Below are 26,914 nucleotides of genomic sequence, written 5' to 3' on the forward strand. Positions count from 1 at the left end.
CCCAAGGGGGCCTGTTCGGGGATCCATTCATAAAAGAATTGGGCAAGTTTGTTTCAACTTTTACATCTCTTGTTAAGGCCCGATCCAGCATCAAGCGGGTGTTTCAGCAGTGTATTTCCGGGGGGGGGGGGGTCGCGGTAGGGGCCACGCGAGCGGCCGTGGCGGTCAAAATTCTGCCAACAAGGGCCTCAGCCAGCAACACAAACTTCTACCCTACGAGAGGCCAATGCTTCAGGGGGCGAGGCGGCTACAAGAACAACGCCAGTGATAACAACCCCAACGGTAGGTCTAATATCGCCGGACCAGATTTAAATTGGCGGCCGACTAGCGGCTTTCCCAGAGGCCAATTACTGCCAATGCATGGGTCCTTCAGACCGTGCGTGGTTTTCATATAGAGTTTTACGATCAGCCCCATCAGAGGAACCCCATCGCCCTATAGTTTTTTCACTGGCCGATGCGCATTTGATCGACAAGAAGGTCTCAGAGCTACCCCGCAAAGGGGCCGTCTGTCGATCAACTCGTCATCCCTCGGGTTTCCTCAGCAATATCTTCCTTTTGGAGAAAACGGATGGGGGCAAACGGCCGGTCATCAACCTCCGGGAATTCAACTGCTGGTTGACTTATCGTCATTTCAAGATGGAGGAGATCCATCTTCTTCGGGATGTGCTCCTTCAGAACGATTGGATGGTTCGTTTGGACCTGAAGGACGCTTACCTAGTGGTCCCTATCCATCCACTGCATCATCGGTTTCTTCAGTTCGTCTGGGACGGTCAGGTGTTCGAGTTCACCGCCCTTCCATTCGGACTTTCCTCCGCCCCGTGGTGCTTCACCAAGCTCCTGCACCCGGTGGTGGAGGTCCTGCGGAGCCAAGGAATCAGGATGATTGTTTATTTGGATGACATCCTCTTGATGGCTCAGTGCCCCGAGAAGCTCAACATTCACCTTCAAAAGACGGTATCCTTGTTACAGGGGCTGGGTTTCGTCATGAACAAAGACAAATTGATGCTTTCCCCGTCCCAGAGTGCGGTCTTTCTTGGCTTCGTCGTGGATTCACAGTGGAGTGGTGTGGCTCACTGGTTAGAGGCAGCAGACCCGGAAGCAGAGAACGGCCTGGGACCAGGGTTCAATTCCCGACGCGGCAGGGTCATGTACCAGGGTCAGCGGACTAGATAATTCTCGCCTCGGTGCCTACTCTAACCAGGAATCACACTCGGCAACTCTGGGCATTAGCTTGCCTCATCTCTACAACGGCCCCCCACATTCGCCGGGGATGCCTAGTTTCACCTTGGAGATACCCAGTAGGGACCATCTCACGGGGATAGCCAGGACGGGTTCCCCAGCGGTCTACAGCGCCACGACGCCTCAGGGCAGCAGTGCGCTTTACAAGACCACACACATTACATTACATTACATTACTCACTCAAAGCCTCTTTGAGTCTTACGTCCAGGAAGGTGGCCAAGATCCGGCATGTGTTGCGGCAAACAATGGCAAAATCACACTCTTCCCGGCGGCAGATCGCCAGAGTTGTGGGACTCCTGTCCTCTTCCATTCAGGCGATCTTCCCGGGACCCCTCCTTTACTGGGCCCTTCAACGCCTGAAGGTGCACCATCTCAGGTGCGGCGTATCGTACGATCAGTTGGTTCCCCTTACAGAGGAGGTGAAAGGGAAAATGGCCTGGTGGCTCGCTCATATGGAGGCCTGGAACGGCCCGGCGATCTTCGGTGCAGCACCGGATATGGTGAAAGAGTCCGACGCCAGCAGGTCAGGCTGGGGCGCCCGCAGCGGAGAATTCTCCACAGAGGGCGCATGGTCGTCCGAAGAGCAGGGGTTGCACATAAATTGCTTGGAGCTCCTGGCGGGGTCCTTTGCGATTCGTTGCTGGACCAGGGACTCAGCGAGCTCATATGTTCTCCTGCGGATGGACAACGTCTCAGTTGTCCGATATGTCAATCACTTGAGCGGTCCGCAGTCGCGAGCATTGGCGAATCTAGCAAAAGATTTTTGGGACTATTGTCTAGCCCACCATGTATCCGTGATGGCACAATACTTACCGGGTCGGGCCAATCAGGTGACCGATTGGCACTCCAGGCAAATTCGGGACTCCAGTGCCTGGAAACTAGATGTTCCATTGTTCCAGTGGCTGAACGATCTTTGGGGGCCGTTCTCGGTGGACCTGTTTGCGTCCCGTTTGGATTATCAGCTCCTGCGGTTCTTCAGCTGGAGGCCGGACCCTCTAGCGGAAGCCACGGATGCTTTTCTCCAAGATTGGTGTCGGGAGAGGGCTTATGCGTTCCCGCCCTTTGCAATGATCCTCCGGATGGCGGCCCAGCTTCGCCGCCAGGGAGCAGAGGTGGTGGCGGTGACGCCCGCTTGGAGATATCAAGTTTGGTTTCCAGTTCTTCTGGAACTTTCTTGGGAATCTCCAATCCTACTTCCCCAGGTTCCTCATCTTCTCCTCAATCCAGAGGGGGAACCGCACCATCTTCTAATGCAGGGAGCTCTCTGCCTCATGGTGTGGCGGCTTTCAGGCGACGTTGGTCGCTCCCAGGCCTTTCGAGATCGGCTGAGGATCTCTTATCAAAGGCCTGGGCACCCAGCACCGCGAAGAGATATCGATCCGCTTGGACCAAGTGGGTGCGTTGGTGTTTTCGACAGGATTTGGATTGGATCGTGCCAATTCTGAATGTTTCGGCAGAACTGGCCTCCGATGACCTGAAGAACATCAACGCAATGAGTTCTGCGATCTCAGCGGCTCATGAGCTGCTGGAAGGAGCCCCTGTTGGGGAACACCCTTTCGTATGTAGGCAATTGCGATGGGTTCGGCTTTCATTACCCCCGGAACAGTGGTATTCCGTTCTTTGGGACGTCAATGTCATTCTAAATCTCTTCCTTTCATGGCAACCTAATAGGTATCTTTCTTTGAAAGAATTGTCAGCGAAACTGGCCATGCTTTTGTGTTTGGTGTCTTGTCGGAGGGTTTCGGATGTGCGGGCCCTCAACATTTCAGTGAGAGTTTTTGCTACGGACTGTGTGACCTTTACGGGGGGCCGTCATACTAAGTCTGCTTCTCGGACGATTTCTTATCCTGCCTTTGTAGATTCACCCAAATTGTGCATAGTGCAATGCCCCAAGGCGTATGAGGAGATGACAACAGAACTCCCCCCTCCTGGCGAAAGACAATTGCTCCTCACTTTGCGAAAGCCACACAAGGCTGTATCCTTCCCTACTATTGCTAGCTGGGTGCGTTGGGTCTTACAAGAAGCAGGAATTGACGTGAAACAATTCGGAGCTCACTCAGCTAGAGGAGCGATGGCTTCCAAGGCTTTTTCGTTGGGTGCTCGCCTGGAGGACCTGATGCGTGCGGCAGATTGGTCCTCTGATTCCACATTTAAAAGGTTTTATTTCAAGCCGATGGTGGACATTGCGCATTTGGTTGTAAGTAAGCTTTGAACTAGCATAATCCCCCGGTCCTGACATAGAATCGAAATTTGCCTAGCATAGTAACGGTAAGTTTCAATTCTATCAAGGACACGAAGGCGAGGATTATCCCTCCCAGGACTTTCTGGGGTAAGATTCCCGCCTGTACTTCAGTAAGTAACCAGTTTTGGTTTCTATTATGTTTACATTGTTACGGTAATCGTTGTTTTGCAGTTCTTTTGAACTGTTCGACTGAACTGATTCTCTTGGTTAGGCGTAAGGTTTTGTTTACAACGCTTACGCTATTGTGTCTCTTCCGCTAGGGAATGAAGGTTCCAAGCAAGACTGATGTGAAGCCGGCATGACTCACGCAAAGAAAGAAGGAGAAGACACAAGATGGACACCCTATCTAATGGTCATGGACACTATGGAAAGACTGATATTGCTCGGACTATGATGGAATGATAGGATTTGTAGTTGATTTATGTTGAAATCATTTTTGTTTCTTGTTTTAAATGCTTTTTCCTGTGTTTTGGATCTACAAGCATTTTTTGTGGAGCTTTTCTGGGCTGCTGTGTTTTTGGTATATATTAAACAGCGAAGAAGGAAAAGCATAATCCTCGCCTCCGTGTCCTGTCCTTAATAGAATTGAAACTTACCGTTAATATGCCAGGTAAATTTCGATTCAAGATGATACCATCGTTCCTAATCATTGCCTTGCGCGTAGTAATTCCTTAATTAACCTATATTTCTTGTAATGGTTCTTTTGTCAACTCGTTATTATATTCAACTTAAACATACTACATTTTATAATCATTTAAATATTTTTGCTTTCTTTTTTAAAAATATCAAACATATACCCATTCACATAATTTACCTCTCTTCGATATTCTTTCCTTCCTCCGTCGAAATTTATCCAACTCCTCTGGAGGGACATAATGTTTTATATATTTTTAAATATACATTTACCAAATGTTCCCTCTGAGGAAATGAAAGATATTCTAAAGTTGCTTCCGCAGACCCGAATCATTTTTTTGTTTGTAGTTTCTTCGCCCTTATTGATTCTCTGAAACGAAACTAATCATCCCACGGGTGTGGTTTATATAGTTTTCGGTTACTTAACACTCCATGGGATCAATTTATTGCTCTTCCCACTTTTAGCTCACGTTTTTCAGTTGACGGGTGTTCTCATTTCTACTGTTTTAGTATATCACGTCTTTATGTAAACGTGTCTCTTTCCATACTTTTTAACTTTCCTATAATTTCTAAAATGCTTTATGTAAACTCGTTTTTCTTATTAAAGCATTTCTATAGGTTACATTATTTTAATACGAGTATTTACATTCATTCCCCCTTTTTTTTTACTTATTATTCTAGTAACTTCCCTTTTTTAAACTTTTTTTGATTATTCTACCCTAAAACCCTATTTTCATTTCATCCCGTGCCAGAAATACTCTGTATTAAACTTTGAGTATTCTAATTTATATCCGAGTATTCATTTATTTAATTCTATTACTCTGAGTTTTAATACATTTATTTTTCTACTATGTTTAATCTTTCTTTATACACTGCAAGGAATACTGTTATTTGTCTAGAATCACACTGTGAATAATTGTCTATTTGGGAAATTGAGAGAGAATGATTTGGTTGTTTGATATGTTTGAAGACACATAAGTACATGTACTGTTGCAGTGAGTTAGGCTTTAGGGCATGTAGTGCTTGAAACTCCTATGCACTATGCATGTGGTAGTCTAACGACCTTCACACTTGTGTTTCAGGCCTACTATTCCCCAGTTAGTATCCTTACACTCCAGCAAACACTCTGTGACTGCTCTTAGTGACTCTTTCAGTAGCATGTAGTAATCCTTTCAGTGAAGTCCAAGGGATACTGTTTTTTGTCTAGAATCAAACTGTGAGTCAGTGTTCATTTGGGAAAATTGGGAGAGAATGATTTGGTTGGTTGATGTGTTTGCAGTTACATAAGTACATGTACTCTTGCAGTAGGCCAGGCTTTAGGGCATGCAGTGTTTCAAACTCCAATGCATTATGCATGTAGTGGTGTAACCATCTTCACCTTTGTGCTTCAGGCTTACAATTCTCCAGTCACTATCCATATACTCCAAGCAAACACAGTGTGACTGCTGTTGCAATCCCATAATGACTCTTTCAGTACCATGTAGTAATTCATTCACTAAAGTAAAAGTCAATCAATTAAGAATTCACGCAGTGTCTTTCCTTATATTACTGTAATCATTCAGTCAGTAAGCATGTACTCATGCAGTGAGCCAGGCTTTAGGGAATAGAGCGCTTCAAAGTGCTATGCATTATGCATGTAGTGGTGTAATGGCCTTCACATTTGTGCTACAGGACTACAATTCCCCACTCACTATCCATACCAGGGGTCTCCAACCAGTAGGTCAGGAGCTACTGGTAGCTCACCAGCACCCTGAAAGTAGCTCTCAAAGGTGAAGCCAAATCAAGCCAATCTCAGAGATTCTGTGTGTGATGTCACTTACCATGTCATGAATGATGTAATATATATATATATATACGCAAAGAGCTGCGTATGAAGGGGCCGTATTTAGAGGAAAGGAAAAGTCACGCAGGGTAACTTTTTCTCTGTTTGTAAATATTGAGGAGCAACCTGCGCCACCAGTACGTCACAAAAAGTGATGTACTGGTGGTGCAGAGAGCTTGTAAATCTGACCCAGAATTGTTTTAATTTCTCCTCATTTTTTTCTTCCAATATATGCTACAATGCACAGCATGATTGTTTTTGTGCAGGAAGGTGTGTCTTCCTGCACAAAAACAAACTCAACACAGATATTGTTGCACCATGGTGCAAGGGTGCCTGTATTACCACATGCCTGCAGTTTAAGCAGCAGTGCAGAGGTAAGCACAGACTTCCAACATATTTATGTACATATGTTGCATCCCTGTGCTTCATAACGCTATAGCTAAAGAGCTTACAGTGTCATGCTACAACACTTCCTTTTAGTTCTGTAGTTATACATTCACCATATACCACAAATGCATTCTTTAGTCAATTATGCACTACGTATACATTTATGTAAACTTTCACACACTAGCATATACATTTAGCTCTTTCTTTAACCAGAGTCGTTAGTTCTGAAAAGAACTTTATTTTTGTTTTTTTTTACTTTTATTTATTTCTTTTGATTTTTTTAATGTTTTTTTCGGTTTAAAAAAAAAAAAAGTCAACAGGACGAACAAAACCATGAACTTTGAGAGAATAAAAACAAAACTAGCATCAATGGTTATCAATTGCTCTGCAAACTAGGTCTACTGATTGCTCCCCATAACAAATTAAACGATTGCACTTCACACAGTGCATTCTAACTTTCACAAATTGGGGACGTATGTCTGGTGGTGATGTTGAAGGTGATGCCCTAGAGGTACTTGATATTGTCAGGGGTGGATGTGCATTTTGGCACAGTCTTCTACATTCTTCGTGAGCATAGTTCACAGGATGCATGGAATGGAGGTGCTTGCGCACACTAGCAGTGCCACAGGAGCATTTATTGTTTGGATCTCCTCTGTACAGTACTGTCTGGCAAATCGTGCATGTTACTTTGGTGGCATTACATTTCTTTTGCCCCTCCGGAAAAGTAAAAAAATTCCATACCATGGATGTGTATCTTTCAGGAGGGGGAGGTTCTGGTAGAAATTGTTCAGCAACAAAATCATCAGAATCAGAAGATTCTTGCAGTGGTGTAGCCATTTTTGTCTCCAAAAAAGGAATTCAGGTTTACAATGAAGAAAAAGTGACGTTCTTTTCAAGACAGGTCTTCTCCTAAGGAAGGTCTAAGAAGAGTATTTGAAATGGGTAGGGCTCTTCAATAGTTAGAACAGTAAGTGTTAAAAACCAATCAAATCTCTTTTTTTTGGTCACATGGGATCCGCGTTGGGTGCGTACACGCAGCACGCACCTAGGGCGACTTCGCTAAAAGTAATATAAGTTTATTAAAACTAAAAGAATAATATTTTTTTTGCTTTAACATTTATATTAAATACATATATATATATATATCTTTTGTATATCAAAAAATTTTGCAGAAGTTGCGCTCCCACCGCGTTGAACAAGTATATGACATCATGCGGAAACGTGCACTAGTGGTGTGGCGTGATACGTACATGTTGCGTATGCGCTTGAAGTCGCGTACGGGTCGCATGGCGATCGCGCATAAAAATACGCACCCATCCAATACCCTACGCAGATCCTGCAGAGCAATTCTAAAATGGTTGCTACGTTCCGCGCAGTAGTTGAGAAAGGCGCGTTTTGCATGCACAACTCCTCAAAAAAAATTAAAATAAAAGAACATAGAAAATATTATAAAAATATATTTTTTTAAATATATATATATATTACATAAAAAAATATATATATTAAAAATGAGCAAGTTAATCTAAAAAATAAGATATCTTGAAATAAATAGATTAAAAAAATGTAGTAAATCAGTATCAAAGAAATAAATATAACAATTAATACATTTAAAAATTGTCATTGAAAAAATCTTACAGAATCACTGAAAAAAAAATAGGTTTCAGGCAGGTTATACTAAGGAATTATCTTTTAAAAAAAACCTTCGCAATTCACTGAAAAAACCATAGGTTTCAAGGAGGTTATATTTAGGAATTATAATTTTCACAACCTCAGAAATTCGCTGAAAAAACATAGGTTTCAGGGGTGTTATAGTTAGCTAGACATTTCACTCATACAAAACCATTGAAATTCCTCTGTTATAGTTAGTTTTACTAACTGTAACTCTCGCGCCCGAAATCCACTGGTGATGATGTCACATATTACATCATTCATGACATGGTCAGTGACATCACTGATGACATCACTGATGACATCTCAAATGACATCACTGATGACATCACTGATGACATTATCTAGTGAATGTGGTTTGGTTTGTTATTTATATATGTATTATATATACACCAGCAGCAACAAGCAAGAAGGCATGGGGAACAAACTAAAAAGCACACATGCAGGCCTATGTGGAAAGCTCACTGGCTGGCTACACAAAATGGCCGCCAGCTACATGGTTATTGGTCACAATAAAAACAACAAGCAAGAAGGCATGGCCACAAATAACGAACACACAGCAACATGGCAAAAGAAGCCGCAGGCCTGGAAAAGAATGAATAGATGCAGGACTATGGACACTGACTATACACAATGACACCATGCCACATGGCATGGGGAAGAAAGACAAATGGTGAACTATGGCAAACACACTCAGGAGGCATAGTTAGAAAAAGAGAACGGCGCATTGATTAATTCCGCAATGCCAAAAATGGAAATCAACAAGGCTAAATATTTTTACAACAACACACATCCTCCAAAGGCATTACCCCACTTATACACTGTTTGCAGAAAAAAAGAGAAATACCACAAAAAACACTTATTAATCCAATGCCATCCATGGCCTAGATGATGTTTCAATTTAACAGACAACACAGAAGCAGTTGTTTTGCATGCACTCATGGCTAGCACTGGGCCTACTGACTGTGAGGCCCATTCCATTGGAAGACTAAGCCAAATAGTGCATTTAAAGAATTCAGCATATTTATTAAAAAACATGGACAAAATATACTAAACTGTGCAACATTTTGTCTCTACATGTCACAAACAAAGAACATATGTAGGCCTATGGCAAAAGCACACTGACTGCCAACACAAAATGGCCGTCAGCCACATGGTCAGAACAACAACAAACAGCAAAAAGGCATGGCCACATTATAGATGGTATGTAAGCCTAAGGCAAAAGCATTTTATTTGGCTGTACAAAATAGCCGCCAGGAACGTAGTCACATAAGCAACAACACGCAGGAGGCCTAGAAAACAGAAAACACATGCAGGCCCATGAGATAAGCACATTGACTGCCTAAGCAAAATGGCCACGGACCACATGGTCAAACAGCAATCAAGGAGGCGTGGGCCCAACAACAACACATGCAAGCCTATGACAAAAGCACACTGGCTGCCTACACAACATTTCTGCCAGCCACATGGCCACAACAAAAAGCAGGAGGCCTGGAAAACAAAGAACACATGCAAGCCTATGGACACTGACTATACAAAATGGCCCCTCACCACATAGGGAGCAAAGTCAAATGGTGGCCTGTGCCAAACACACACACACCAGCCAGACAAAGGAGGCATTGGTAACTCAGGAAACACAGCATTAATTCAGAAATGCCAACAACAAAAATTAACAGGGCAAAACATGTTTACAGCAACACACATCCTCCAAAGGCATTACCCCCCTAAACACTGGGCCCGATTCACAGAATGAACTTAAGACTCAATCCTAAACTTACTACTATTTTGGTATTCACAGAATGCACTTACTACTTTACGCATTCACAGAATGAACTTACTACTTTTGGTATTCACAGAAGTTAGGATTTTGTCTTAAGTTTGTCTTAAGACAGACTTAAGACAGACTTAAGACAGACTTAAGACAAACTTAAGACAAAATCCTAACTTCTGTGAATACCAAAAGTAGTAAGTTCATTCTGTGAATGCCAAAAGTAGTAAGTGCATTCTGTGAATACCAAAATAGTAGTAAGTTTAGGATTGAGTCTTAAGTTCATTCTGTGAATCGGGCCCAAAGTTTGCAGGAAGAAAGAAAATGTGAAATACGACCAAAAAAACACATTTTGTGTTTTAATCCAAATCCATCCATGGCCTAAATGATGTTTCAATTCAACAGACACCACGGAAACAGGTGCTTCATGCACCCATGGCTAGCACTGGGCCTACTGTCTGGAAGGCCCATTGGCAGACAAGGCCACATAACAGGGAGGAGCCTGCAGTGGGGGAACAGGAAGTTGGAGACTCTGGGGCACTTCCTTCCTGTTGGAAAAAACGTTTTAAAAAACAGGACTCCTCGCACAAAAAAAATGACACATTTGCATTTGAGGAAGTTTTTACCTTCAAATTGTCATTTCTGGAAGATTTAGATGCTTCTCGAGGAGGTTGTAATAATGGTAGATCCTGTGTGTTCGGGATTGCGTATGGCAGAAAACATGTGCTGGCACACTCAAATGATGTGTTGTCAACAGCAAAATCTCGCAGAGGCATGCAGCTGGCTAGCAAATCTCGTGGCGCTTGCAAACAGCTCTGATTATCTTGTGGGCAATCTCGAGTGCCCGACAAGTCACTCCTGCATGCGTGAAAGGACATCTCAAATTTCGAGGGCACTTACAAAAAAAACACTCCTTTGCGAGTGTGGAGTTTATCAGTAACTCTGTGTTGTCCTGAAAAAACTATGATTCCCTTTTTCCTTCAAATTGTTGGTACTGCTTATTTTGGTTCAAGCAACAAACATGCATATGTGGCCTCATCTACATAGACGTTGCACTACAGTGTTGCATTTATAAGTCTTTCAAAAGCACTGCAAAGTTGAGTGTTTCGGCTGTCTCACTCAAGTCTCACTTTCTCTTGGGATACTACACTTATAGATAGCCAGTAACACTGGAAATATGTGATTCTGCAGCCACTGAATTTTTGCCTAATTATGTATTCGCTGCATTTGCCACATAATTCATCATCTGCAACATAATCTGCAGATTTAAACAAAGTAACGTTCAAATGGAGCAAAAGTTACTAAAAGTCCGGTGAACAGTCTTGCCACCCAATGGAAGGCTATATGCAAGGTTTGACTGTTCATTGTTCAGTTGATTATTACTGTATTTTAGATGTTAAATTGGTACTTAAATGTCAAGACCTTTGCCCAAGCAGTACCTCATTATGCCACAAAATTTACCTTTTCATGCCTCATAATTTGGTCTTTCCCTACTGCATAATTCCAGCAGTAATTCCTTAATGTCCTGTAGACAGCGTGTAATACATTGGAGTTAGGGCTGCACCTCCACTTCACTGGATATCTAGTTAATAGAGCCAACTGTACTAAAGTGACAGAGAATCAGCTACTACTGATGTCTTTGAATCACACATGCATATCACCTATCAGATATTATTTTAACATTATGTTGTCAATCTTAATAATATGGTACTTGTATTTGTCCTTGAATTCTAAATGACTCATTGTGAATGTTCATAATTTTATTTGGCTACATTTTAAATGTTGCAGTCATAATATTGTTGTGTGTGTCCTCAATAAACTCCATGACAAGGACACACTAGTTCTAACTTTATTATATTAACATACAACTGTTTTAGGGACTCATTGATCAGTAGTGGAAAAAGTACACAGAAGGGCAGTTTGATTTTATATAGATGAATATTGGCTTTGGATTTGATTTAGCGTTTGGCGGACAGATTATGCTGTCACAAATGTGATGTATATCCTGCCAGACTTATGACAAGTGCCATAGGTTGCCCTTATAATCAGACAGAATGGATCTATGCCAGCTTGTTATGGACTAATCCATCCCCCAACTCTAATTTAGGCCCCAAATGATTTGGAGTTAATATATTACTCAAAAAGAATATACTCCATAATTGTCTAAATATGTTTATTTTTCTGGTTTCCAAGGTCAAGTAGCAAGATCTGAGTCATCAGCGACAACTGATTTGTCCACTCTGCTCGAAAAAAGATCGGAAGTCTTCAGTGGAAGCAGCACTCTTGTTAATGAGGAAAATCTTGAAGATCAGCCTGGCCGATCAGGTTTGTCTGTCCAATGCTCCACACCTCTCCCTCTCTGTTAGGACACTATACATACCCTATAGCTACATCAAGTAGAGTCCTATTCACACTATATAAACCGGTGACCCCACAAGCCCTGCTTGGCCCATACCCCTAACATCTTTATCCACCCTTGTCCTGACATCTGTTAAAACCATAGACATCTGCTTTGCAGTCAGGTTAGACTACACCTTTGGCCAACCAGTCCATGTCACAAGGCAGTTTTGAGGAGGCTGTGTTGAGACCTTCTACGGGATAGATTGTCAATGTTCAAGCACTAATGTAACTACCATGGGTCAAAATGGATGGATGCAGGTTTGAGTCAGGAGTAACAGTTGGGCCAGACTATTGAACTTCTAGGGGCCTAGAATGATCTCATGAGAGTGGAGAATGACATAGATCCATAGCACACAAATTGATCCCTGGGAATGTCACCTGAGTTTCCACTCTGCATTCTGGGAAGGTGCAGGACGGCTTCTGAGTAATGTCTGCAGCAGTGTCTAATTTAGTTGGTGCATTCTGTGGTCGATCACCATCCGCTGTCAGTTCAGTCCCAGAAGCATCTCTACCTGGCAGCTCCACGGAAAGCAGGCAACTGTCATCATCTCCAGTGTTGGCACCCAGTCTGCTTCAGAGGGGTTGTTAATTTGGCCTGGATGAGGATAACACCATACGAGCTATAACCAAGAGACACAAAAGTGATGCCCTAATCTGAGCCTCTAGACTATTCACCTTAGATACCTTCTGTCCACACATTTCCAATAACGTCAAAGTCAAACAGTCTTGTATAGCGCAACAAATCACCGTTAGGTCTCAGGGCGCTTGCAGACAGATCAACACACCTAGGTTCTAATGTCACATCAATTGGAGAACAGCCATGTTTTTAATTCTCTGCAGAAGCGCAGGTTATCTGGAATGGATGAGATGTATGACGGAAGCTTATTCCAGAAATAGGTGGCAAGATAGGAAAAGGAGCGGCCATCGTTACACACAGTGCGCGCCCATAAGGGAATTAAAAGAACGTTAGAACTTGATCTCAGAGTTCTGGCTGGCTGATATTTTTTCATTTTTTTCCTAGATAACCAGGGCCTGTGTCATAGATGCTTTTGTGTGTGAGGCAAATAATTTTGTAGTGTCCTCTCAGCCTAATTGGCAGCCAATGGAGGGTTTTTAAGTTGGGACAGGACGGCGATCTTGAAGGTAGGTCCAGAATTAATCTGGCAGCAGTGTTCTGCAGAGTCTGTAGTTTGGAGAAGAGGTCTTCGTTTATGTAGGCCAGTAAGGCATTACCGTAGTCCATTCGACTAACGATGAGGCCCTGTACAAGTGGCTTCCGGGTTTCAATTGGTAACCATTTAAAGATCTTCCGTAATTTCCGTAGAATGCCATAGCCGGTGCCTAATACACGGTTAACATTCGCTCTCATCGAGAGCTTGTTGTCGATGGTGATCACCAAGTTGCAGAATGGTTTGTTTTGGAGAAGGACAGGGGCCAGTGTCTGGGGCCACCAGTCACTAGACTCGTGATCTTCGTCCCTGCCGAACAGAATGATCTCAGTTTTGCTGTTATTCAACTGTAATTTGTTTTGACCCATCCAGTTGTCAATGTGGGTCATGCAGTTGTTGAACCGGATCATAGTATCTGCAGGGTCCGGGCCAAAGGTAATCAGCAACTGGGTATCATCTGCATACGATATTGTCTCGAAACCGTAAGACCTGATTATCTTAGCCAGGGGGTTGACATAAAGATTAAAGAGCATAGGGTTCAAGGTAGACCCATGCGGTACTCCAATACATACTGACCTACTGCACGCAGCCATCGAGCCTAGATGCACAGTAATGAAACGGTCCTTTAGATAGTTATTGAACTAGTCCAGGGCCTTCCCTTGGACCCCCATCTCCCAGAGCCGCTGTAACAAAATGTCACGGGAGATGGTGTCAAAAGCGGCCGACAGGTCCAAAAGAACCAGAATAGCCGATTTCTTTTTATCTAAGGCACGCCTGATGTTGTCTACCATTTCAAACTACCGCTGTTTCGTTACTATGTGCTACTCGGAACCATGATTAAGAAGAGTCAAGGAGTCTATGACTTTCTAAATGGCTAGTGAGTTGTTTATTTACCAGGGCTTTGAGGGCTTTCCCGAAATAAGGCAGCAGCGAGATGGGGCAGTACTTGGCTAGTTAACTGGCATCTACGGTGGGCTTCTTGAGAATGGGCCTAACTTACGCTTTCTTCCAGCTTCCGGGTATAACTGCTTTGTCCAGGGAGAGATTAAAAATCTCTGTTAACCTCGGTATCAGCTGGGGTGCTAATTTCCTAAAGATCCGGGGAGGAAGGGGATCTATAGGAGAATCAGATTTAATCTTGACAATGACTTCTGATACCTGATAACAAGTTACTGTTTGAAATTTAGTCAATAGAGGTATCAATAGATGGCTGCTCCTGACCAACTGCACATCAGTCCCTTTATCTGGCGGGAAGGATCTGTAAATACCCTTTATTTTCTCATCGAAGAAAAAGGATATTTTGTCGACCCAATCTTGTGTAGGGACCACGGTGATTGGATAGTTTCAGGGGTGGTGAACTCTTTCAAGATTTTGTGTAGCTCTTTGTTCGAGTTGGCTGAATTCTCGATCCTCCCTGATAAATACAGCTTTTTTGCCTTTTTGATGTTACTTAAATATGAGCGATGACTTTCTCTATATTTAACTTGCTCTCTGGCTGTTTTTGTTTTTCTCCAGAGACGTTCAACCGCCCTGTTAGACAACTTCTCAATTTTAAGTAAGGGTGGGCGGGCAGCTACACTCCGTGCACGGAGTGTGCGTAGTGCCGGCTTCTACGCATTTTGCGTAGCAGGCGTAGAATTCGGCACTACGCACGCTCCGCAGACGGTGTGTAGCTGGCCGCCACCCGCCTCCCTCCCGCCGTCCCTAAATACTTTAATTTAAATGTTAGAAAGAATTAAAAGGCACTTACCTTGCCCGCCGCTACCCGCCGCGTCCCCGTGGCTCGCTCTCTTCATCGCTACCGTCTTGGGTACTAATGCGCATGCGCGGGCGGCCGCGCATGCGCATTTCTCACGAGAAATAAGTGCCTTTTAATTCTTTCTAACATTTAAATTAAAGTATTTAGGGAGGGCGGAGGGAGGGAGGCCTGCGGTGCGTAGTGGGGCTACGCGAAGTGCGGAGGTGGGCGTAGTTTCTCGCCCACTTCACGTAGCTCCGCGAAGCCCCACTACGCCCACTACGCCCAGGGTTAATTTTAAGTGCTGTGGAGAACCAGGGAGAGGGTTTGCTCTTGTCCCTGACTCTTGAAAAAGGCACTATTGTGTTCAGGGTCACTGTTATAGCCTGTTCAAAGTCTATGATCGCTTCCTCAATGTTGTTAGTGTTCAATTCAGCTTTGATGCTGCAACGGTTAGAGAAAGAAACAGATGTAACTTTGTGCCATGGTCTAATAATGACGCTTTCTTTATCACGGCTGATTATGGGATCATTTGTGAGAAAACTGTAATTCTTTAGGTGATGATCCATCCAAAGAAGCTGTAAAGGTTGTCCAACAACAATATTAGTAGAGTTTGTAAACAGGAGTTCAAGGGTGTGGCCAGCCTGATAGGTAGGCCCAACTACCAATTGCTCCAATCCTAGTGTCTGCAGGGATGTAATCAATTGGTCAGTATCGGGGTCCCGTGCTAAATCGGCATGCTAAATAAAATCCCCAATGAGGATCAAATTATTTGCACCCATGACACAGGGCGCAATAAATTCTACTAGCCAGTTTAAAAAATTGCCTTTCAAGTTCAAGTTCAAGTTCAGGAATTTGTATAGCGCACTACTCACCCAGAGGGTCTCAAGGCGCTTGAGGGAGGGTGGGTGTCTTACTTATCGAAAAGCCAGGTTTTCAGCTGTTTTCTGAAGGAGAGGTGGTTCTGTGTGAGGCGGAGGTGAGTGGGGAGAGAATTCCAGGTCTTGGCCGCCAAGTAGGAGAAGGATCTTCCTCCTATGGTGGATCTATGGATGCGCGGAATTGTGGCGAGGGCTTGATTGGATGATTGTAGTAGGCGGGTGGGTGTGTAGAAGGAAAGTCGAGTGTTGAGGCATTCGGGTCCTAGGTCATGGAGGGCCTTGTGTGCGTGGGTGAGGAGACGGAACGTTAATCTCTTGTTGACGGGGAGCCAGTGGAGGTCTTTCAGGTGACCGGAACTGTGAGCTTGACGGGGGATGTCCAGTATGAGTCTGGCTGAGGCGTTTTGGATGCGTTGTAGTATTTTCTGTAGTATGGCTGTGGTTCCGGCGTAAAGGGTATTCCCATAGTCCAGTCGGCTAGTGACCAGTGCGTGGGTAACTGTCTTTCTTGTTTCGGTGGGGATCCAGCAGAAGATCTTTTTGAGCATGCGTAGGATGTTGAAGCATGAAGATGAGACGGCGTTGACTTGTCTGGTCATCGAGAGGGAGGAGTCCAGGATGAAGCCCAAGTTATGTGCGTGATCTGTGGGTATCGGTGCTGTGCCCAGGGCCAGTGGCCACCATGAGTTGTCCCAGGCAGAAGGGGATGATCCTAAGATGAGGACTTCCGTTTTGTCCGAGTTTAGTTTTAAGCGGCTGTTCTTCATCCAATCGGCTACTTCTTTCATTCCTTCGTGTAGATTGGTTTTGGCGGTGTTAGGGTCTTTGGTGAGGATCAGCTGGGTGTCGTCTGCGTAGGAGATGATGTTGAGGTTGTGTTGTCGCGCGATGGATGCGAGGGGACTCATGTAAACGTTGAAGAGGGTGGGACTAAGTGATGATCCTTGTGGTACACCGCAGATGACTTTGGTGGCCTCTGATTTGAATGGGGGGAGGCAGACTCTCTGGGTTCTTCCAGCGAGGAACGAGATGATCCAGTCCAAAGCTTTTCCTTGTATTCCGACGTTGCTGAGGCGTTGTATGAGGGTGCTATGACAGACTGTGTCGAAGGCGGCGGAGAGGTCCAGTAGGATGAGGGCAACTGTTTCTCCGTTGTCCAGTAGCGTACGGATGTCGTCTGTAGCAGCGATGAGGGCGGTTTCGGTGCTGTGTTTGGCTCAGAAGCTGGACTGTGAGGGGTCGAGGTAGTTGTTGGATTCAAGGAATGCGGCGAGCTGACTATTGACAGCTTTCTCAATGACTTTGGCAGGGAATGGGAGGAGTGAGATGGGGCAGTAGTTCTTGAGTTCAGTGGGGTCTGCTGTGGGTTTCTTCAGAAGGGCGCTGAGTTCGGCATGTTTCCAGCTTTCCGGGAAGCTAGCGGAGTTGAAGGAACAGTTGATGACATCGCGGAGATGGGGTGCGATGATGGAGTCTGCTTTGTTGAAGATGTGGTGGGGACATGGGTTGGTTGGTGAACCTGAGTGGATGGAGTTCATCAGGCGGATGGTGTCTTCAGTAGTGATTGGGTTCCAGGCGCCAAGGTTGTGAGAGTGATGTTTTGGTTCGGAGGTGGGTGGAGTGGTCTGGTCTTCGGACTGGTTCTCAAAGCTGTTATGTATGTCGGCGATTTTGTTGTGGAAGAAAGAGAATAAAGAGTCGCAGAGGTCTTGGGAGGGAGTGATGTCTTTGGTACCGGCGGTGGGGTTGGTAAAATCTTTGACGATGTTGAATAGTTCCTTGCTGTTGTGGGCGTTGTTGTCGAGTCGATACTTGAATGCTGATTTCTTGGTGAATCGGATCAATTGGTGGTGTTTGCGGGAGGCGTCCTTGAAGGTGGACAGGTTGTCACTGGTTGGGTTTTTTCTCCAGCTTTTCTCGAGGGTGCGACATAACTTCTTGGATTGCTTAAGGTCATCGTTGAACCAGGGGGCCTTTTTGCTGCCTTGTTTGATCTGGTGGTTTTTCAAGGGTGCTAATTCGTCAGCGCTGTGGGCGATCCATTGTGTGAGTCTGGTGGCGGCTTGGTTTGGGTCCGATGGTATGGCAGGAGGGTTTTGGTTAAGCGCTGTGAAGAGTTGGTCGGTGGTGATTTTGTTCCAGTTTCTTCGGGGAATAGGTTGTGGGGGGTTTTGTGGGTCGTGGTCTTTTTGTAGCTGAAATGAACGCAGCTGTGGTCCGTCCAATGGAGAGTTGTGGTGTGATCGAAGGAGATGTGTTTGCTGGAGGTGAAGATAGGGTCGAGCGTGTGTCCGGCTAAGTGGGTGGTGGTGTCAACAAGTTGTTTGAGTCCGAGATGGCCAGGTTGTCCAGAAGGGTGGTGGTGTTGCTGTCGTTTTTCTTTTCATGGTGGAAGTTGAGGTCCCCCAGTAGAATGTAGTTCTCGGATGTGAGGGCATGTGGGCTGATGAAGTCAGTGATGTCTTCGTTGAATTATGTGCGGGTTCCTGGTGGTCTGTATATGAGGGTGCCTCTAAGTGTGGTCCTGTGGTCGATGTGGATCTGGAAGTGAAGGTGTTCGGCGGTCGCGAGGTTATCGTCGGAGCTGGTCGTGATGCGGATGGTGTTCTTATGGACGATGGCGATGCCTCCTCCGGTTTGGTTGGTGCGGTCTTTGCGGATGATCTTGTAAGCGTCCGGGATGGCTATGGCGATGTCGGGCGCCGATGAGGCTTTCATCCAAGTTTCTGTAAGGAAGGCGACGTTCGGCGATGTAGTGTCGAGTAGGTCTCAGAGTTCAGTAGCGTGTCTGTGGACCGAGCGGGCGTTCAGCAGGATGCATTTCAGGTGGTTACAGTCGGAGCTGTGTTTGGTGGAAGAGGATTTGGTGTGGGTCCTGGTGCAGGTGAACTTGCAGGAGTGGCAGGCGAATGGTCCATGGGTGTGTCCTGGGGCAGCTACGCAGCATTGAGGTGTGCGTCCGGGGTTAAGAGCGAAGAGGGTAGCGGCGTCATACGTAATGCGGGTGGAGTGGGTTATGCGAGGGCCAGGGAGTCTGGCGCTGGGCGCGGTCCAGGCATGGACGGGGGTAGACAAGCTTACCTTTGGCGCACCTTCGGCGCGCATGGGGCGCGACCGCTGCGCGTGAACGCTGCTCGCAAAAGCATCTGTCATAAGTGGATAGTGGAAGGGGAGGGGAGAGGGAGGGTCAGCTGGGAGGCGGGAGCGGGGTGGAGATCAGGGCAAGGAGGCACCAACAACAGCAACAAAATGGCAGCAAGCCAATAGCTAAACAGGACTGGGGCACAATCGGCAGCAGCGCGATGTAAATGGCACAATCAGGCACAAATTAATCTGCAGGCAGCACAGCACAAATTTGAAAGTCTTGGCAATCAAGCGCTACGATCAGTTTAAGCTCAGCTAATTAATTATTAATAACAGGCAGGCGGGGCACTCTATCGTTACGGATTGATAATAAATAAATAATTATGCAGGCTAAAGCAGTGGGAGGCGAGATCGCTACAATACCAGGTGAGGCTGGGAGCAGGAGGCAGGGAGCAGCGTGTGGAGCGACCGCTTCTGCTAGGAGCAGGACGGTCACAGCGCTAGCACGGCGGAGCGGGGGTAGTCAGTATCAGTGGGAGGGAGGGTCAGCTGGGAGGCGGGAGCGGGGTGGAGATCAGGGCAGGGAGGCACCAACAACAACAACAAAATGGCAGCAAGCCAATAACTAAACAGGACTGGGGCACAATCGGCAGTAGCGCGATGAAAATGGCACAATCAGGCACAAATTAATCTGCAGGCAGCACAGCACAAATTTGAAAGTCTTGACAATCAAGCGCTACGATCAGTTTAAGCTCAGCTAATTAATTATTAATAACAGGCAGGCGGGGCACTCTATCGTTACGGATTGAAATTAAATAAATAATTATGCAGGCTAAAGCAGTGCGAGGCGAGATCGCTACGATACCAGGTGAGGCTGGAAGCAGGAGGCAGATTGCAGCGTGTGGAGCAACCGCTTCTGCTGGGAGCAGGACGGTCACAGCGCTAGCACGGCGGAGCGGGGGTAGTCAGTATCAGTGGGAGGGAGGGTCAGCTGGGAGGCGGGAGCGGGGTGGAGATCAGGGCAGGGAGGCACCAACAACAACAACAAAATGGCAGCAAGCCAATAACTAAACAGGACTGGGGCACAATCGGCAGTAGCGCGATGTAAATGGCACAATCAGGCACAAATTAATCTGCAGGCAGCACAGCACAAATTTGAAAGTCTTGGCAATCAAGCGCTACGATCAGTTTAAGCTCAGCTAATTAATTATTAATAACAGGCAGGCGGGGCACTCTATCGTTACGGATTGAAATTAAATAAATAATTATGCAGGCGAAAGCAGTGCGAGGCGAGATCGCTACGATACCAGGTGAGGCTGGAAGCAGGAGGCAGATTGCAGCGTGTGGAGCAACCGCTTCTGCTGGGAGCAGGACGGTCAAAGCGCTAGCACGGCGGAGCGGGGGTAGTCAGTATCAGTGGGAGGGAGGGTCAGCTGGGAGGCGGGAGCGGGGTGGAGATCAGGGCAGGGAGGCACCAACAACAACAACAAAAAGGCAGCAAGCCAATAACTAAACAGGACTGGGGCACAATCTGCAGTAGTGCGATGTAAATGGCACAATCAGGCACAAATTAATCTGCAGGCAGCACAGCACAAATTTGAAAGTCTTGGCAATCAAGCACTACGATCAGTTTAAGCTCAGCTAATTAATTATTAATAACAGGCAGGCAGGGCACTCTATCGTTACGGATTGAAATTAAATAAATAATTATGCAGGTTAAAGCAGTGCAAGGCGAGATCCCTACGATACCAGGTGAGGCTGGGAGCAGGAGGCAGGGAGCAGCGTGTGGAGCGACCGCTTCTGCTGGGAGCAGGACTTTGAATTCAGGCGGTCTATAAACTAAGGCTCCTGACCATATTTTAGAAGACTGCACCATGAGTGTAAAAATCAAGATTTTTGCTTTATCTGAGTACAGAGAATCTAAAATGATGGTTTTTAATATGCCTGTCATAGCAATTGCTATGCAATCCACTCATAGACTGTTGCCTGGAAGAGGACTCTAAGCAATTCTTGGTGTACATACAGCTTAACGGATTTTCAGAGAATCTTTATAAAAACTGAAATTGTTAGTTGTCCCCTGATTCACATAATAATGATGCATTGATGCCTTATGAACATATAACATTCTACATAACGAAGTACAAAAATGTAACACATATTTATTGAATTCATACAATAGACATTTAATCAAAATTAGGCCTGGGCTAAATTTATATTACGCTGATGTAATTCAATTAATTTTTTGAATTTTGTGTTACACTTTTTATGCAAAAATCCCTGAAATTGTGCCATACAGTATTTCACATAATTACATCCAATTTGTGATAAACATTTACTATGAATGTACATGAACAGAACGCAAACAGCTATTGTCCCACTGTGCTTTTGAGTTTTTTTGCCATTTTTTAGTGTAAAATGCAGCATCAACAACCTACCCAAGGCCGAATTTGGTTGCTAAAATATATATCGAAATGACAGATTGAATTTTGCCTAGTTATGCTTAATTTTGCTCAATTTGTTTATAATTCACACACCCGTATTCAAAACTCAAAACGTAATGACTATTATCTCAGTATGTAGAAGTTCATGTACAGTTATTTGTTGCATTTTTATGTGTAATTCAAAGGTTTTATAAAATCATCAGCCCAGTAAGGTAGAAGAATACTACAGAAATACAAACACTTGTCTAAATGGAAAGCGTGCCAGGAAGGCACAACATTATGATGTACACAATTAAAATAAAAGGATTATGAGGTATAATAAAACCTGTAATTATTGCATTTACAATGCAATATATGTAACAAATCCACCTATTGTGAAGATATAAAGTCGGTGTTTCATTTGGTTATCAACTGCTCCTCCAAATACATTAGCAACACAAATGGGAGCGTCCAGCCACTCTTTGAGCTACCCTCATGTTTTACACTTATATGCCCAGTTGAACTCCTGAAATATGTTATGTTGTATGTTTTTTAAAATTTATTTCACATATTTATTTTAAATTTAAAACCGAAGAATGGTCTACTTGAGTAAAAAAATCCACCTGCAATGTTTGTTCACTGCCCGCGTTAAAATAACTGATGTTTGCATGCTAAGCACCTGCACTCGCATTTGTATTTTCACACACAAAAATTACCCAAATGGCCCACCAGAGCATAAAATCTACCTGAAATGATTGTAATCTGCTTGCACTAAACGAACTGACTCTAACATTCAAAATACTGTTGCTTGAGCTAAAAAATGAATGAATGGTATGTAATGTCCGGGGACTGCGATCCTGAGGTCTAGTTGCTCACGCACGTAGACGTGCGCATAGGCGGGCGTGACGTATCACGCCGCGTAGTATAAGAATAAAGGAGGCGTGGCCCGAGGTTAGTTCGGACCACGCGGACCAAAACACCAGTGTCCCAGGTCCTGTGTTATGCGCAGCGCTGCCGGCCCTGCGCCAGAACGACACAAGCCCGACAATGGCGACGAGGGTCTAGACGGACCCATGCTGAGCTCAGCCTGCCGTTTCAGTCTGCCCTACGGCAGTGCGTTATTGAGCGAATGACGTCGGGGCCCCGTGTGCTGTGGGCCCGACCTGAACCATCTGCCCCAGTTGCTGGTGTTAGCGCATGACAGCGCACATTGTCGGAGTCCTGAACTGCTGCAGCCCGGCAGGGGAGAGTGGCGGCAAGAGCAGGAAGAGCAGAGAGTGTGGCTGGATGCGCAGCACCGGGTAAGGGCACAGCGCGGCCCGCAGTTGGTCTGAAGAAGCCCCACGCCCCTTCCGCCCGCTCAGACATGCGCCTCACCTAGGAGTGATCCACCCAACGCCAGCCTGCTCTACACCCTGCGCTCTTCGGTGCTCCATCAACGAGGCGAATAAGACGGGTCCTGTCACTTGCCCCCACCACTCCTGCGTCCCCGCTGCGGGGCTGAAGAACCCCACGTGCCAAGATGGCGGGCATCCCCCCCATCGAGCCGTTTGTAGTCGATGGCGCGCCAGCTTCCCTGGCGCCATGCTGGAAGGACTAGACGGAGTGGCTGCAATTCTACTTTGAGGATGCCGGAACGGCAAGAGAATGGCGCAGGGCGCTTCTCCTTCATCTGGGGGGGAAAGACATTCACAGAATTTATAAGACCCTAGTAGAGGCCACTCCACACACTTACGTCACACTGCTCAATGCGCTCAATGCACATTTCGAGCCAATGGCCTGTAAAGATTACGAGAGATTCATCTTCAGGCAGGCGCGTCAGGAAGCAGAAGAGTCCCTCGAAGCATTTCATGGCAGACTGAAGGAACTCGCCAGCACATGTGGTTTCCGCGATGAGCAAGAGGAAATACGGGGTCAGATAATACAGGGGTGCTACTCCTCCAACCTAAGAGTAAAGATCCTCCAGGAAGATGGGAAACCGCTGGCGGACATTCTTAAACTTGGCCGTTCCAAGGAACTATCGCAGGCGAGAGCGTCACATATGGAAGCGGTGCTCCATAGGCCAGTTAAGGCGGAGCAGGTCAACACGGCCGAACAGATCAATGTTGTCCGACCGAAGCAACGCCAATTTGGTGGCAGAAGATCGCAAGAACGCAGGACAGTCTGCTGAGGTACGCCCCATCGGGCCCAAGACTGCCTGGCGTGGGGGAAGAAATGCGGCTCATGTGGACGTATGAATCACTTCGCAACTGTGTGCAGGTCATCCAAGCAGAAACCTGGAGCCGTTCACGCGATCAGAGAAAGCCCAGACAGCGAAGACATGGACGATGACTCCAATGAATACCCAGTCCACTACGTATTCGCTATCGACCAGCCGCATAGGAAGAAGAGGCGCCTCCCGAAGTGCCGCATAAAGATCCACCACCAAGAGGTGAGGGCCACGATCGACACCGGAGCCTCGATTGAGCTCATGGCAGCGAACATATACAACCAATTGCGGGAAAAGCCGACCCTGAAGACAGCAAAGACCCGGGTCTTCGCCTACGGACAAAAGACTCCGATCCCGCTGATTGGATGCTTCCAAACAGAATTACAACACCAGGACCGGAAGATCCCGACGACCGTCTACGTAACCAAAGAAGGCAGCGGCATGCTCCTCAGTGGACAGTCGGCTGAAGAACTTCACCTCATTTTGTTCGCGATGGCTGTGTTGGAAGAGGAGTTGGACACCATCCTCGAAGAATTCGAAGACACGTTCCAAGGCATTGGATGTCTAAAAGGAAGAGAGGTGTCTCTCCACATAGACCTGTCCATCCAACCGGTGGCCCTCAGACACAGGAGAATAGCATTCCACCTGAGGAAAAAGGTGGAACAAGAACTTGAAGCCCTCGAGCGACAGGGCATCATCGAAAAGGTCAGTGGGCCCACTCCATGGGTATCGGCAATCGTGGTGGCGTGAAAACCCAAACAGCCGGGACCGGTCCGCATCTGCTTTGACATGCGCCTACCCAACGCAGCAGTAAAGAGGGAAAGACATTTGACACCCACCATTGACGACATTCTGGGAGAATTAAACGGAGCGAAGTGGTTCTGCAAAATGGACCTCCGGTCAGGATATCCTCAGCTACCCCTGCACCCGGACTCCCGGTACGTAACCACCTTCTCCACCCACGTGGGTCTCAGACGGTACCAACGACTCAAATTTGGGATCTCCAGTGCGGTGGAAGTCTTCTAAAATACCATCAGGGAGGTCCTAAGCGGGCTCCCAGGAGTACTAAACATCAGCGACGACCTGCTCATATACGCAAACACCGTCGAAGAACACCACCAAAGGCTGAGGGGTGTGCTGTAGAGAATCAAAGAATCAGGCTTAACGTTGCACCGCGAGAAGTGCCAGTTTCTCCAGAACAAGATTAGCTTTTTTGGATACACCTTCTCGGACCAGGGGATCGCCCCAGACCCTGAGAAAGTGAGAGATGTACAATTGGCGCCAGTGCCGACAAACATATCGGAGATACGGAGCTTCCTCGGCATGGTCAACTTCTGCGGGAGATTCATCCCAGACCTATCCAACCTCACCAGACCCCTCCGGGAACTCACCAAGTCCACCACCCCCTGGCAGTGGGGAGAGGAACAAGAAAAGGCATTTCAAGACACCAAGGCAGCACTGTCAGCAGATAAAACGTTGTCATACTTCGACCCGGCAAAACCGACCAACATAGCGGTGGACGCAAGCCCCTACGGCCTAGGAGCGGTACTGACACAGTGCCAGGAAGGAGAAGACTGGGTGCCCATTGCCTACGCCAGTCAGTCGCTGACCGAGACTGAACAACGCTATTCCCAGATAGAGCGGGAGGCGATTGCGATCCATTGGGCCTGCCGGCACTTTCATGTGTGCGTGTATGGGCATCCATTCACCGTCTCCACGGATCACAAGCCCCTACTTCCTCTATTCAGAGGGTCAGTCTCTAAGCCACCACCCAGGATAGAGAAGTGGATCCTGCAACTCCAGGAGTATGACTACCAGCTAGTATTCAAACCAGGTGCGACAAACCCGGCAGACTACCTCTCGAGGCATCCCAGGGCAGCGACTAGCAGGGAAGAGGAAGACGCTGAAGAAACGGAGGAGTACATGAAAGTGGTCCTGGAAATGTCAAGACCTCTGCCCATGAGCATGGAGATGATCATCAAAGCAACTAACAATGATGAAGTTATCCAACTGGTGGTGAACGCCTTGCAGGCCAACGACTGGAAAGCCCTCCAAGCGTCACTAAGCAAAAGAACGCCCCAGGCAAGGAGTGCACTAGAGACTTTTCTCAAAGTAAAAGATGAACTGTCGGTGGACAGCCGAGGTTGCCTATTGAGGGGCCCGCGGATTGTGGTGCCAACAAGCCTGACCCGACAAGCAATTGAACTGGCACAACGGGGGCACCAAGGAATGGTGAAAACCAAGAGCAGACTCCATGCAAAAGTGTGGTTTCCAGACATGGACACCAGCGTAGAACAGACGGTCAAAGCATGCCATTGGTGCCAGGCGGCAGGACAACCCGAATGCCCGGCCCCAGTCATCACGGAAGACAACCCGCGGATACCATGGGAACAAGTCAGCGCAGATTTTGGACATCTGCCAGATGGGAGATACATGCTCGTCATCATTGATGATTTTACCAAATACTCTGAAGTGGAAATAGTAACGACGCTCACGGCCAAAGAAGTCATAGCCACATTTGAGAAAGTTATCGCCACCCATGGCATCTTCGAGCGACAATGGACCGCTTTTTCAGGGACAAGACTTTGCAGAATACCTCAAGGAATGGGGAATTCAACACCGGAGGGTGACCCCCCGGTGGCCTCAAGCAAACGGGGAGGTCTAAAGGTTTATGCGCACCCTCAACAAAGTCATCCGGATCGCCCATGCTGAAGAAGCCCCGATGGAGGGAGCTATCTACACGTTCCTGAGGGAGTACAGGCTGATACCTCATCGCACCACTGAAGCCGCCCCCGGCCCGTCGACAATGGGAAGGATAGTCCGAGACACCATACCCAATCATCATACCTGGACTCCAAAAAGGGCAAGCCCCCGACGGACCCTTTTCAATCGGAGGCGGTCCAATGACTACGCCAGCTTCTGGCGCAGAGCTAAAGAGCCCTCCATCAGGGAAAGAGATCAAGTCTATGTGAAAGACAGGTATCCCGGAAGCAAGTTCAGGCTCCCTTTCGAACCGAGACCATGGACGGTCACGCGTCGCATTGGCACTATGGTGACTGCCCAACGGGAGGAAGAAACTGTAACGCGCAACGTTTCCTTCTTCAAGAAAGCATCCGCTCAGTCAGGGGAACGCCCTGGCCGAGAACCTGGCCCTGAAGTGAACAGTTCACCAGAAGGAAACCACAGTCCACCCGGAGGTGAGCCGCCAACCCCAGCGGACAGCCCAACAGCAAGCCCTCTCGCCACGGAGACG

The 26,914-nt window shown here is 46.6% G+C and overlaps 1 protein-coding gene across 1 annotated transcript in view; it reads left to right on the forward strand.

Moving 5' to 3' along the window:
* The window catches only part of LOC147668191 (uncharacterized), a gene marked incomplete at its 3' end in the record, with an annotated part of 255,181 nt that overhangs the window by 208,978 nt on the left and 19,289 nt on the right, over window positions 1-26,914 (forward strand). The window contains exon 5 of the mRNA XM_086948715.1: window positions 11,954-12,085. Within this exon, the coding sequence (XP_086804841.1) occupies window positions 11,954-12,085 (132 nt within the window). The remainder of the gene's footprint in view (window positions 1-11,953; window positions 12,086-26,914) is intronic.

This window comes from Lissotriton vulgaris, unplaced genomic scaffold, assembly GCF_964263255.1.
Source record: "Lissotriton vulgaris unplaced genomic scaffold, aLisVul1.2 SCAFFOLD_2488, whole genome shotgun sequence".
Classification (NCBI taxonomy): domain Eukaryota; kingdom Metazoa; phylum Chordata; class Amphibia; order Caudata; family Salamandridae; genus Lissotriton; species Lissotriton vulgaris.